The 15,169-nt window shown below is 40.7% G+C and overlaps 1 protein-coding gene across 1 annotated transcript in view; it reads left to right on the forward strand.

Moving 5' to 3' along the window:
* CERS6 (ceramide synthase 6) overlaps positions 1-13,575 on the forward strand; it is a 295,140-nt gene extending 281,565 nt beyond the window's left edge. Inside the window, exons 9-10 of the mRNA XM_026492626.4 lie at positions 4,693-4,849; positions 7,881-13,575. Of these exons, the coding sequence (XP_026348411.1) occupies positions 4,693-4,849; positions 7,881-8,033 (310 nt within the window). The 3' untranslated portion in view covers positions 8,034-13,575. The remainder of the gene's footprint in view (positions 1-4,692; positions 4,850-7,880) is intronic.
* The last annotated feature ends 1,594 nt before the right edge of the window (positions 13,576-15,169 follow it).

Consider the following 15,169-nt stretch of genomic DNA (forward strand, 5'->3'; position numbering starts at 1 on the left):
AATTTAAGATGAAGAATCCATAAAAGGTAAACATGAGCACAAGTAACTATAAGGCATCGTCAGATTAAATTCTTATGATTCATTAACCATCCATTAAAGTAACTCCTCAAGGCTAGTCCGCCGGGGCAGCAACTGGTGCGTCTGCACATCCCCAGTGAATCGCAAGGAGCCGCCTGTGCCCTGCAGGCATCCCTTGGCATCCATTCTCATCAAGAATCATGCAGGAAGAAATAACTGCAGACTGAAGCCTCCTCATTCCATTGTTCAGCACGAGTCTTAGAAAGGAGAGTGTAACCCAAAGATGCAGTGATTTTTGTGCCACACCTTGGCAGCCGGTTCTGGCAGAATAGACCTAGTTGAGCATGTTTTGTACGTGTGTCATGTGCCACCTAGTGGTCAGTGTGCCTGAATTAGTGAAAAGGAAAATGGTCCTTTCTGGTCCCTTATGCCCCCTTGGCAAACTGTCCACACGTGATTTGAGCAGCAGCAGGAGGTGTGACGCTGTGGGTTGTTATTTGGGAATGGAAAAAAAATCTATTAGGAGCCATATGTTGAACCCAAATTATTGGAGGGGGAAAAAAACAGTGGTATTATAGTTATTATGCAAGCCAGAGGTTGCAAATCAATGGCATTTGGCCCACAGAGCACTTTTCCCATTTTATTTTATTGAGGTAGAATTCACATATATAGTATAGTGCACAACTGTCCAGTGCAGAGCTTGATACATTTTTACATTTGTCAAGTTTATGTAGGTGTAATCTGCATGATCACCACACGGATCAAGATCTCAAACACTTCCAGAATCCCAGAAGCCTCCCTCCATCAGGGCTTAGAGATAACCCCTCTTCGGAACTCTGTCACTGGGAATTCTCAATAGCATCATTAAAGTCGATACTCCTGACCCGAACCTCCAAGAAAGGATAAAATCCTGTACTCGCCCTTTCAACCGTGTGCCCCAAAAGGAACAATTTCCTCATCAAACATTCTGTAGCTAAACAAAGACCCCATTTCCTGGGCTTGCTGCTTTTCAGAGTCCTGGTGGCATAATGAGATCTCCCCCTCCAGTCTAAATTCCTGATACCTTGTTTTTCTTACCAAGCTTCTCACCTGAGAGATATATCCACTTGGTGCACTGATTGTATTTTCCCAAGTGTCTCTGCAGGCATCCCAAGTCAATTTGCAAAGAAATCCCATTACTCGTGAGCAGTATCTCAGAGTGCCACTGACTGTCATGGCAAAGCCTATGAATTCTGATGTAGCATTTCAGAAATTAATGTGAATGCCATGTCGCCAGTGACTGCATGACACCTGTTCAAATTAAGCCAAGCAAATCATAATGGTGAGAAAGGCTCTCAACCTATAATCCGGCAAAAGCTAATTTCTAATGAACAGCATAATGCACTCATTGTTGCTATTTCTACAGGACCTCTTGCTCTAGATTCCCTCTGAATGTCGAAATATATAGTGTGTCAGGAAGCAGAGCTAGTTCTGAAATAAAATTGATTTATTCCAGAGCTGTCTTGTACATGCCTATTTACTTGACTACTAAACAAACACACAATCACCGGACATGTCTAGCGAGCATGTTATTTCCGGGCGTTTTGCAAGGTGTTGGAGGTAGAAAATCATAAGGTGTATGGGTCCTCCCTCACTACTGTGGAGTTGAACCTTGTTTAGATCTCTTGTCCTCTGGCTTGCAAACTGGTGTTTTAAAAGATGGCTGTCTCGTGGAATAATAAACAAGGGTAAAATATGGGCTTATCCTAATGTACTCCTTCTTAAGATTTTTTTTTATTATTTATTTATTCGACAGAGAGAGAGACAGCCAGCGAGAGAGGGAACACAAGCAGGGGGAGTGGGAGAGGAAGAAGCAGGCTCCTAGCAGAAGAGCCTGATGTGGGGCCCGATCCCATAACGCCGGGATCACGCCCTGAGCCGAAGGCAGACGCTCAACCGCTGTGCCACCCAGGCGCCCCCCTAATGTACTCCTTCTTACAAATAACTTGTATTTTTTTCTAATTATTTGTGATGTATTTGGAAAAAAAGAAGAATGTAAAGAAGAAAATACAAAATTCCGTAATGCACCAAAGAAAGCCTATAATGGCTTTATTTAATTCCTTTCAAGAAATTATAATTTTGGGTTTTTTTCTGTGTGGGTGCATATATGGACAATTGCAGTTGACCCTGGAACAACATGGATTTGAACTGCACAGGTCCACTTATACATGGATTTTTTTTCCAATAAATACAGTACAATAAATGAATTTTCCTTATGATATTCTTAATACTTTTTCTCTAGCTAACTTTATTGTAAGAAGACAGTATATAATACATATAACATACAAAGTACGTGTTGACTGTTATAGGTAAGGTTTCCGATCTTCAGTAGGCTACTAGTAGTTAAGTTTTGGAGGAGTCAAAAAGTTACACACAGATTTTTGACTGCATGGGGGGTTGGTGCCCCTAACCTGTGTTGTCCAAGGGTCAACAGTATTTATTTTATGAGGTTGAGGTGATATTACGTATTCTTCTCTATCATAAGAAACTCTTGAAACATGTTTAATTCTTGAGTGAGTTCGTAATTCCTGGAATAAGAATGAAAACTAATTCCTTGACTATTCCCGATTATTGGAAATTTTGATTGTTTGTTGTTTCTAAAACAGTTACAGAGATTTAATGTTTATGTATTTGAAATGAAGTCTTTGACTTTCTACCATACTCAAGGCCAGACCTTTTCAGAATAGTGTTAAATAATAATGGTGATGCTGGCTGGCTGTGGTCTGTTCCTGATTATAAAGGCAGTGACTCTGGTGTTGTTAAATATGACGACAACAGCTGACTTGAGTTGGGTAAAAATCATATTAAGGAAATCCTTTGAGTTCTAGTTTTTAAATGCCAGCAGAGGGGAATTGAACATTACCAACTGTCTTTCAGTGCAATTGAAATAATTAGGCTTGTCCCAATTTGGCCGATGGGCATGTCCATTATATTAACAGATTTCCTAATATTGTCCCCTTCCACCAGAATGAATTCTACTGTATTATAGAATAATATACTTGTAATGAATTGTCAAAATAAACTCCATACTATTGATTTTGAGATTTTAACATCCATGTTTATTGTACATTGTTCTTGAGAGACAGCTCGTGTGACAGGACGTAGACATACTCTGTGCATCTCATTCTGGTGTGTAAATGTGGGTTGCTGAAATTAGGGATGGGCAGCCTGTTTGTGTCCATTATTCACTCTCCCTTTTCTTTACTTCTTATCCCAACTGCACATTAAGTGAGGTTTTCTTCCTTTTGTGAACTGACAAAGTATTTTTCTTAACCTCTCTCAAAGCACTCATCCCATTCTTTCGTATATTAAAATTTTCTGTCTATCTGTCTTCTGTTCTTGCAGGAGTGGTCTATGGCCATACATGTTTTCCATCCCTACCTCTTAGCCACTAAGTGTTGTTGACCTAACCTCTCCTGCGGGGTCCCAGCAAGCGCTGCTGTGGCAGATGGTGGACATACACTTCGATGAGTTTTGCCAGCATCCTTAGGTGTCCAGACAAAGCCTTGCAGCAAGCTAAGCAGGAAAGCAAGGAAATCAGAGTGATCGCAGAATTCTGTGGGTACTGCCGTGCTTCTCTATGGCGGCAGTACGAGTCCAGGAGGAATGGGTCAACTTGTAAAGGCAGAGGAGAGGGCAGAGCAGGGACAAGAGTGAAGTGCTGAAACCAGCCCTCACGTACCTGCCCCAGGTGGATGCCCATCCTGCTCCTGATGGTGGATTACACAGAGAACCAGTTCCTTCAAATACTTTCGCCTACCTCATGTATGCACTCTTAAAATGGAGCCCATTTATTGTATTCAAATAATTTTTTTAAAAATCATTCCAAATGCTGGGTGGCTCAGTCAGTTAAGTGTCTGACTTCAGCTCAGGTCATGGTCCCTCCTGGGGTCCTGGGATTGAGAGCCCTGCCTCGGGCTCCCTGCTCAGCGGGGAGTCTGCTTCTCCCTCTCCCTCTGCTACTCCCCCTGATTGTGCTTTCTCTCTCTCTCTCTTTCAAATAAATAAAAATAAAATCTTTAAAAAAACATTCCAATACTCATCTCAAGCATCACTTCAAAATGATATCTTCCAATCGTCAGTTCTTTCCCAGAGGAAGGCTTACAAAATTAAGTACATTGTAGGGTCTCCCCAACTAGACTGTAAACCACTCGAGGACAGGGATCAGGTCTTAAGTATATTCTAACCACCACTGTGCTACGCATACAGTTTAAACTTATTAAGTAGTGTTTCTGGAATTAATTAACCTTTCTTTTCCTTGCCCTGTAATGTTATCGAATGGTATTCCTCACACTTAAAGACCAAAAGCAACTTTGAAAACAAAATAGGCCTTTTAATAAGTAGCAAGAGATAACATCACAACAAAAAACGTGAGGGAAGTTAACGGAAGAAATGACAGCAGGTGAGAGAGGAACAGCAGTACATGGTTCAAGCTAGAATTAAAATGAATGTTACAACACCAGGGAAATCTGCAGCAATGACTCTTCTAAGTACCTGGTCAGACTTCAGACCATCCTTGCAGGGCGGGACTAGTTAGTGGAGATTGTTGGCTTTGTGCTTCTGTGCAGTAACTGAAGTTCCTTGGAAGGCTGAGTGAAAAGTTGTGTTCAGTGATTACTTTCTCTTTTTCCTTAGGGTGTTAAATACCACATTATTTGAAAGCTGGGAGATCGTTGGACCTTACCCTTCCTGGTGGGTTTTTAATCTACTGCTGTTGCTAATACAAGGCTTGAACTGCTTCTGGTCTTACTTAATCGTAAAAATAGCTTGCAAAGCTATTTCAAAAGGCAAGGTAAGATGAAACTTACTGTTTCTGATATGTCCCAGAAAATTATGTTTTTGGGTTCTTCTTAATCAACAATAACATTGTTATTTCAAATTTCATGAAAACTTGAATTTTTTCTTCATAATTTAGCATAACCTCCTGGAAACACAAACCAAATTTTCATTTTCTTCTATTTAGTTAATTTTTTTTAAGTTGTAGCATTGCTTTGCTGATAAATCCCACCGATCTGCATTTATAATTTTAGGCTTAATGATGATATGTTATTTGTTGTGTTCTTTCTCTCTCTCTCTGTCTCCCATGGTCCTTCTCTGATTAAACTTGTGCCAAACAGAAATTTAATAACTTCTTTCCTTTTACAAGAAGGGTTGCTTGATGCAATATTGCCCATTTATGATTTTTTCAGTAAAACTTAGTTAAATCTCTTTGTTTAAATATGACCTCATGAGGCTGATTCAAATAACGTTTCTTGGGAGCAGTGACTTTTCCAGAACATTTCTCTGTGACATTTTCTTACTTTCATTGTTTATTCTCTTCCTTCTGCCACCCTGGAAGGCTGGGAAGTGGAACCCTTTACATGTAAGTTCCTCATACCTCTCTCCTTGTTCTGGGTGCCACTTTAGCCTGTTGGAGGGGCACGCCGATGCTTTGTTTCCATGCATATTGTTCTAGCTAATCAGTTGACACTGACCAGAGGCTTTAACTGAACTGTGGCTCTCACCAGGTGCAAAGGATACTAGAAACAGCTCAGTTAGTAGTGCCCTTTGCGTGAGCCTGCATTCTGCTAAATTTTGCACCATCCAACAGAAGGAGAGGAATTTTTTTCATTGGTGTTTAACATGTTTGCTAAAAAACCAGAAATAGACAAAAGTGAAGTAGGAGAAACAGAAACGAAGCTGGGGAGAGGATTATCATGGTCCAGAATGGAGGCCTGAGCATCAACTATTGCCTGTTAGCCCTGACCACCTTGTCCCCAGTGAGGTAAACAGAGCTGGCCCCTTCCATGGGGCTCGGGACATCTAGTCACATACTGCGCAGCCAGTTCTCAGTATCAGCTCTTATATAAATCCAAAATATTTTGATCAATTAATTGTTTAGAGGTGAAAGTTCATTTTTTCTCTGGGACCTCTTATTCTTTAAGCACCTGTATTTCTGTAAAAAACACTCCTTTTCCTCCTCTGGATACAAATTGCATCAACATGCACAATGCTGTCAGCATGGTAACAGTAACTGAGACACAAGGACAGGTGGATTCGATTACTTGTCTCCTTATTGCATTGCTGTTTCCACCAGACCTATTGTCTTCTCTCCAAATTATTCCTTCAGTCTTAGGAAGAGACGATTATGAATCTCATTGCAGATGTCAGGCTTCAGAATATCTAAACTGCCCTTGCTGTTCACCTAGGACAGTTATATTCATCTTGTCCATGGGTTACGGACTCTATGTTTCTATGGGTTATTTTGAGACCTTTTAAATTATTCCTTTCCTTGAAAGTAACATAAGTATAAACTTTTTTTTCCAAATGCAATTACAAATAATCTTACTAAGCATGCAAATGTAAATTGATCACTCTCTGAAACTGGAGTTTTTTCTCCTATTAGCAGCTTAATATGTGACTAATGGATGTCTAAATGTCGTGAGGCTTTACTCTCATGCTGTCTTTGTGACCCAAGTTTGTTTGTTTTTTAAGTTCAAGTACCCTAAATAATTCAGTCCTTTTGGTCTTTTCGGTATCTAAATCGTCTTAGAAATGGTCCTTGTGCGTTCAGTCTCGTCTCAAGGGGCATTGGAGTGAAGTCTATTTGCACTATATTTATTTGGTTGTTTGGGTTAGAAAGGAACAACAGTTCTGAGCTCTCAGACGGCCTCGTCCCCACCCACCTGACAGAGATGACGTTGACCTGTAGCCATGGTGACTTCTCTAGTGGGGGGCATTGATGGCACAGAGAGGATGTGATGTGAAAAAGCCCCCAGTTCATTCTGATACACCTCCCAGGAGACTGCCAGCACACTTCTTAGAGAAAGACAGGCAGCTAGAATTGAGAAAGCTTCTACGAAGCCAGGCCTCCAGACCCCCAGGTCCCTTTTGCCTAGGGAAAAGAAGTGAATGGTGCTCAGTTACACAGAGGTCTTAACGCATGTTGGGTAAATATGCTTACCATAATTTAGACGGATAACGTAGGATAGATTCAAACTATTTTAATTTTAAAAGCAGTTGAGTGTTTTCTTAATCTCTCCCTAAATCAAGGTTCCTTGCTAGACTGTGACTTTTTTTTCTGTCCTTTATGGTAATGCATATGCTGATGCCTGAGCGTGCCGTCCTCATTATGTAATGAGTGAGACTGGGCAGAGGACTGAAGAACTGTGGAATGATGGAAGCCCATTGTGATGATCTGGTTGATAGATTTTCTTTAGGAAATATTTTAAACCAGACCTCACCCAGCAGGTTCCCCAAATGCCTCCTACTGCCATTAGTTTTTATGTAGTATATAAAACAAAATTTATACTTAATTTTGGCAGACAGAAAAGGAAAACAAATTAAGTCACAAAATAATATATTACAAAGCCAAATAAGAATGATGTTTTAAATTATCTAAGCTAGTGAATATCTCCATTAGTGTGGTTAATCCTTTACAGGATTCTCATGGGGAATGTGATCATCAGAGAGTAAATTGATCCATTTGTACCAAATTCCTACAATGCCATTCCAGTTTTACAATATGTCACTTTACCAGTTAAGAGTAGGTTTCAGGGTCTAGTACATTCTCATTGTCCAGAGGTACCTTAAAGAGGTCAGCATGTCTAGCCCCCTGTGGTGCCTAAATCCACCTACATTGCATTCCTTGATAACTGACTTTGTCACCCAAATTGCACATCTCCGTTGAAGGAAAACTAACTGTTACGGCAATGTTCCTATCCTCTTCGATTTTTAACGTTTGCATCTGTTTCCCTTCATGTATGATCACATGTACTTCTGACCATGCCATACCTTAATGATTCCTTAGGAGCTGGTTACACTCACCTTCTTGTATTCCACAGGTGTCCAAGGATGATCGAAGTGATATTGAGTCTAGCTCAGATGAGGAAGACTCCGAACCTCCAGGGAAGAGCCCTCACACTGCGACCACCACCAATGGGACCAGTGGTACCAACGGGTACCTCCTGACTGGGTCTTGCTCCGTGGATGATTAATTACTGAAAACTACAAGTCCCGAACAAAGTGAACTGTTTGTTCCTGGAAGTATTTAATAAGTTGCAAATGCAGTTCCTTTCATTATATCTCAGCACCAGAAACAAAAATTAGGATTATCAAAGCATTTTGAATAGTGCACTGCCATATGTCCTGTCTGTGAATGAAGAAGAATTACCATTCTCTATACGTAGGCATGCTGTATGTAATTGACACAAGGGAACAGTATTTGCATTTGTACTGTCTTAGAATATTATTTATATTTCATTTTTGTTTGTAAATCTGTGGACAAAAGAAGGTTTCCTCACTCCTTTTACTCTCTGGGCTCATGACAGTGAGGGAGGTGCTCCATCTGCTTCTACCCCTTTCTATTGCTGTAACTGAGTTCGATAGGAGCATCAGCTTAATTTGTCACTTAGAGCAAGCAAAACCCAGTGCAAGATTCTCGTGCTGCTCCAGATAGATTTGCTTTCTTTGTGTTACAGTGCCTGTTTTGAAATTGCCTATATAGCCTCAGTGACCATTTTCCCAGTGTAAAGTTTAAGCAGGATGAGCTAGGCTTTTTAATTGTCACTCTTCGTGGTCAATTAGCAGTTCAAATTAAAGAGTATGGTTCTTTGAGAACTTTAAAAAACTGTTTTGTGTTAAATTTTGGAATAGACATCATTCCTTGTACACATGGCCAAGATGTCTTCAGTGAGTCTGGTAGCTGGCTGGAGATGAGCTTTGTAGGTTACAGAGGTTTGGCTTTTTGTTTGTTTTTGTTTTTGTTTTTGTTTTAATTCCCTCTTATGAGGTCAGAGCTCTGGCTCTGAAGGAGGACCTTTGCTTAAGGTCATAGTCACAAACAATGACATCACTCTTACTACTGGGAATTTGTCCCGTGATCTGAGAATAACAGAAAGAGAACAGCTGATTTCAAGCAGATTTCAGCACTACCCCTATAATTACCGCAATCTTCTGTCACGTCATGAAAAAAAAGAAGCTAAGTATATTTTGGCACAGCAAAGGAGACTGAACAGTTGGCGAAGGTCAGCTCTGGCGCAAAGCACTTTATTGCAACCAGCATTCGAGGAAGTGCCCTCTCTAGTATTTGATCTTGGTGTTTTGATTTTTCTGAGCAAAATAAAGCCAATGGGAGAAGGACGATTTTACTTTGTCTTTTCTCCTTAAATAGGACCCAGAGTGACTCTCCTGTTGCTAGAAACTGAGCAGTGTTGCACTTGAAGGCCTTTGGTTTGCTTCTTTGAAGATTTGTTCGGTTTCCAGGAATTTTTATTCAAACGGAGCTATTTCCAGAAAAAAATAACAAAAATTCTACTGGACTATGGCAATAGCAGCAATGAGAAAGACTGCTGAAAAGTAAGTTGCTGTAGTCTCCTACATGGCAGTGTTATTTAAGTATAAATAAGAAAACCATTCACATAAACCAAAGATGTTATCTCTTTTCCTTCCAACTTTTTGTAAGAGGGGATAAAAAGGTATTACAAACACTTATTTCATAAACAAAACAAAACAAGAGTCCAAAACCACAGTGCAGTAACATAATTGTGTGAGTCAGGGGAGAGTGAAGACAGTAGCCCCAGAAATACTAGGGAGTGCATGTCCTGCTTACGGCCATTCACATTCAATTCAAATTTTTGAAAAAATTGAAATAAATCTTTGTACCCACAATTTGCAGCCTGTGTGCTAATAGTTAAAATAATGCTCCCAAACAAAAACCCCACCCCGTAATATTAAATCTTTCCCCACCTACGTAGGAAATAGTCTGTTTCTGATAAGGCCCAGAGTAATAATTGAAGAGGCTTAGACATATGTCTGCTTGTTTATTGAGAAAACAGTGCAACTAATTCTTCTCCTAAAGCCTTATTATTTTATTGCACAAAACGGGGGTATGTCTAGGAGTGTAATTTGTGGATGGTTTGAGACCAGTCATAAAACATCAAAATTACTTGTTAGTCATCTGAACATCTGCTAAAATGCAGATACAGAAAATGAAACAGCAAGCATGTTACAGCTGAAAACTGTTGAGAAGGTGAAAGTTTCCTTTCTTATCGACTAAAATATGGAGAAGAAGAGTGGATTGTACCTTGCTTTAGTGTCTAGAGCAAGTCCTCACAAAGGGAGAAATAAACCAGAGAACCACAGTGTCTTCAAATTTGGATCATCTGATACCCTACAACAGAAGAAGAATTTCTAAAGATTGGCTTGTAAATTAATGGTTTCGCGGAGTTGCATGAAAAGATGTAAATTGAGTCTGTCCTTAGCAGAGACAAATCTAAGCAGTTTTTTGTTTTTCCCAAAAGTCTCTTGGAAGGAGGACTGAGAATACTCAGAGCCACAGTGACCAATGACGTTAACTTAACACAGTCCCCTCTGTATCTATAGATTTTTATTTCATTTTGCATTTTAGGGCAAAGAGCTCTTTTTGATTAATCAAAGTGGTGTTTGTAGACCTGTTAAGATGCAAAAATAATATATTTCTGTCTACTCCTCCCCCTTATCATGGTGGCATAAGACTGAGAGAGAAAAATATGTGAAATATCTTATCTTCTCCTTTTGCCAGGCCATAGCTTTGGAAGTGTATTTCGTAAATTCAGCTGTAGGTTACTGAGAGTGTTGTTTCCCATTAATGATCTTAGCCCGTGTTGATAGTTCCTTCGTCCTGCGCATATTCAGACCTTTCCAGGGTACCAAGGGGTGTGTAGGAAGGAGTCTAGAAAACGTAATATTTTATTCTCTAATGCTGTATAGCTTTTCTAGATCTCTTAGTGGAGAAAGAAGTAGAAAATCAAGTAGAATTTGGCCTTGGGTCAATAAATGATATGACAATGTGTGCGCTATGTACATACCTGTATGTTTCTCCAGAAACATAAAACCAAAATAGCACTGACTCATCCTTATCCATATTTTTTTTTTCATAAAAATGATCCACCATATACAAGAGAAACTCCCCGCCTCCCTCTCAACTTCCTGTTCATGCCACTCACCCAGCTGAGAGTTGGTAGGATCCTTTCTCTTGCCTCAGGCTAAGATCGTAGAGGGCCTAAGGTCAGCATATAAGCCAAATGTAGTTCACATTTCCAAATTTAGTGGTGGTACACATGTGGAGAATAGAAGACTAACTATCAGTATTTTAGATGATTAAGCTGAATGTTGGGAAAAAATGCATATGGTTGCTGTTTCACCCCAAGGTTTTATTAACATCCAATTCCTGCCAGGCTGCTAGACAGATGGTGTCCTGAGGTACCATCAGATAATGAAACAGGTATTGGACAAAGATGAGCTAGGAGGAAAGGTAGGCTCCCCAAAGAAAGCAGGCAGTTGGGTGAAAGAAATAACTCTTTAGTGAGATAAAATCAGACCACGTTTTGCCAAAATGGTGGGTGAACCTCAAAATGTCCCATTCTGTTGCCAGCTTTCCATTCTGAGTATTCGATAGAGGTTGGATTTGAGTGAACTGAATGCTTTTACCTTAGGCCGAAAGGGTCTGGATCTCCCACTTTGGGAACTTGAACCTCATTGGTATTTGGGCTGAAGTGAAAAATGAGATTTCATTTCACCTGAGTGTTTGCAAAAAAGCTCTTCAGAGAAAACTTTGTGGACACCCACGATTGTTCCCATTCTGGTCATGACTTTGTATCGATAGTTATTTTTGTCCCTTTCTCAGAAATGTTAATGCCAAAGTTGCCTGAATATCTGAGTGTTTTTTCTGAATTTGAAGTGTACAGAATAATTCCACAGGTGTTAAGAGATTCTGTTATTTGTGTAGGTGATGATGTCGTTATGTCCAGAGAGGCCTCAAGAAATCCTTTGGAAATAAAAGGTTAAATGTTTACATTTCCTATGATAGTTGAGGTCTTAAGATATTAATTAGCTTACCTTTTTTTTCTGTGTCTTTGGCTGATTTCTGCTTTGTAGATAAATATGAGTATCCTTGAAATCTTTAGAACATTCGAGTAAGAAAAAAACAAATTAGATCAAAGTCAGCCTGATGAGAGAGTAATGACAAGGCACTTCAGTTTTTGAGTCACTTGTATGGGAAGAGAAAACGCGGTTGGCTCTGGTTGTTACACTTGCCGTCTAGCATGCTGTTCGTGCAAGGAACACCCTCAGTAATCAAAGCAGTTCCTGAAGTCATGCGTAATGCAGCAGGTGGTAATTAGTGCTGGCTCACTGAGGCCACACGACTCAGTTCTTGACAGTCGCAGGCCAGGAAAGGACCCTGTGGTCTGCTTTGTGTATATGGTCCCCTCCACTCCTCTAAGGGACCCTTAGTAGACACTGAGGAGGCCTGTCCGTTTGTCCAGACGCAGTTGTAACGTCTCGAGTATATACTCAGAGGGAGCATAGCTGACGCTGGTTTTCATGGAGAAAACTTTATTAGAGAATATAAAACATGATAAGGAACAGTTTGGAAGCTCTGCAGACACCCAAAGGAGAACCATCACCTTTTCCAGGTGTTTGTCACTGAAGTTCAGCCTTGAAGCCTTTGAAAGGAATGGCTTAGCAAATGGCCACAAGCTAAGACCCATCAGATCAAAGAAATAAAAGTCTCTCCAGCCCGATGGTGTATCTTATTGTGTCTTCACAAGACTAAGTATTCTCAAGGTTGCCGGGAACTGATGGGAGGGGACAGTTAGCCCAAGATCTCTCTTGTTCATCTCGTCCACCCACATTCCTTACAGCCTCTTGGAACTCTTGATAAAGAGGAAACCAAAATATTGTCACTTGTCTGCTATCAACTTCCCAATAGACTTTGGATCAGTTGTTTACCACACTTCTTTTCTCTGACCGATTCCATTTTTCTTAACAAGTATTGTGCCCAAGTAAGCTTGTTTTCCTCAACACCGGTCCACGAAGCTTGGTTTCCTATTTTGCTATATGTTGCATGGCCTGGAAACCAGGGACAACAGCTGTTGGTATGATTTCTATGTTAAGTGAAAAATTAGATTTTATAGAGATCATTTTTCCCCCTCTTGGATCTACAGTAATTTTTCTAAACTGTTGTTGTAAAACTGCCCTTAAAAAAATTAGAGGCTTTTAAAGATTTGTTGCCAAAGATAAATTAGCTCTGGAATAGGAACAGTTAGGTGGCAATTCTGGGAGTTTAACTCAGCGGTTCATTAAAGATGAAATACCCCCTCTAAGTTTGATTCCCAAAAGTTCCCTAAAGCCTCTAAGCCTATGAGTCTCATCAGCTCTCGGTGTGCCCGCAGAATCGGTTACCTCCGTAGCCGTTCGTGGCAGGCAAGGGGGAGAGGGTTCGTGTGGGGATTTGATTTTTTTTTCAGTTTGCAGTGAGAACTAGGATAGGTGACAAAATCTTACCTGTCTTCTTAGGACAATTCAGTGCTTGAGCGTCTCTGTCAGAAGTGGAGTGATGTACTGTTAGCCGATTAGAATTATTTTATGTATTGTTACTGTGTTTTGCTGATTTTTATATGAAAATATGATTATTTGTTCTTGATCTCTGGAAGCAATCATTATTATGAGGATCATTTTACTTTGGAAACACTTTCATAATAAAGATAAGTATTAAGAGTCAAGTGTAAACGACATTTTCTGTAAGCGCTCCTCGGCTGGTGTTGGTAATAAGTCACATCATCCTGGACAAGATTTATTTTGGGGCACATATCATCCTCCTAGTTTCTTGCAAACTTTCCTTAAATCCCAGTTATCATTATGATTACTGAAAAATAGTTTTATATTTATATGTTACACACACACACACATATTTAGCTACATATATATAACATATAACATATATATCTCTATTTTGTCAGGAATTTAGCTAAGCTACTCCATAATATTGCTGCCCCAGCATCCATATTGTTTGCAAGGTGCCCTGCAGGGACCTTAAACCGACCTTAGCCCCTCAAACAGGTGCACGCCCCAGAGAGCAGCCCTCAGACTCACGAGCAAATGTCAGTCCCCGATATGACTTCCCCAATAGCCCCTGTGATCCACGGTCTCCCCTGCCTCCCAGCACCTGAATGCCTTATGTTCCCCCTAGATGAGACCACCACGGGGTTAACCAAAACCCCACTCTTTTGATAGACCCATCCAGCCTTAGCCCAGGAGGCCCAAAGCACTCTACTCATGGACCCTAAAAAAGGCATGTGCCCCAGGTCCTGTCTCAGTCTTCACCCTGCCTTCACCAACCTGTGTGGCCCCTCGAGACATGCCATGTGTGTAGCTCCCCCCATTTCTATTTCAGTTTCTCTTGTGGTGTCTTGTTGAACTTTGGTTCACCATCTGACATCTTGTGCTCCACTTGACAAATACTGACCTAGCGTAGTTAACACATTTATATGTTATATATGTAATAGGTTGCAGTGTCTCTTTGGAAATTAAGAAATAAAAACTTAAATGTTAGATTTTATGTAGTGCTTCATTCTGGAAAAACATATTAAATATTACTTACAGAGATGAGAGCTCACATATATCAAACTGCACTGATTTTTCTGAATTATGCAAAGAAGCACTTAGAACAAACAATCCAGAACCCAGCACACACAAAACCATCCCTGTCAGTGTGTGCACAGCTCATAGGAGCTTGACTAATACCTTCTCTGGGTCTGTGCCCTCCTTCGTTAGGGCTTCTTTCCCTCTTTCTCTGTCTTTCCTGTGTAACTCTGTCTTCCGCAGCTGCTCTTCTGCTCTAAGCTTATGTCATCTAATATCTCCAGAGCCATAAAAATAGTACTGACATTCAACCAGACCCCCCCCACCACCAGTATTATGAAAAATAAAGCAGACGCCCTATTAAAAATTGTGCAGATATTATAGCCACCCCCGACCACAATCTGATTCCAAGCATGACTTCTCCTAATAAACTACCGAAATTGCTCTGAGGCAGAGAAAGATAGGCTGTGAGCTAATACACCTCTTGGAGAAGCCACGAACTCTTCTAGTTCTGTGAGCAAAGCTAATCTGAGTCCACAAGCATCCCTCCCAAATGGCCACAACGCAGTTCAGCCTCTCTAGGCCCCTGCCTGCTGGGGCTGCCACATCCAGCCTAGGCACCTGTTATTTCTGCCCCCTGATTCTGTTTCCAGCAGCCCTGCGCTTGCTTCACCGGACGCAGTGACAGCAGTGCCGACAAGAGTGACAGACGGCACGACAGCCGGCCACG

This window comes from Ursus arctos, unplaced genomic scaffold, assembly GCF_023065955.2.
Source record: "Ursus arctos isolate Adak ecotype North America unplaced genomic scaffold, UrsArc2.0 scaffold_1, whole genome shotgun sequence".
Taxonomy (NCBI): Eukaryota; Metazoa; Chordata; class Mammalia; order Carnivora; family Ursidae; genus Ursus; species Ursus arctos.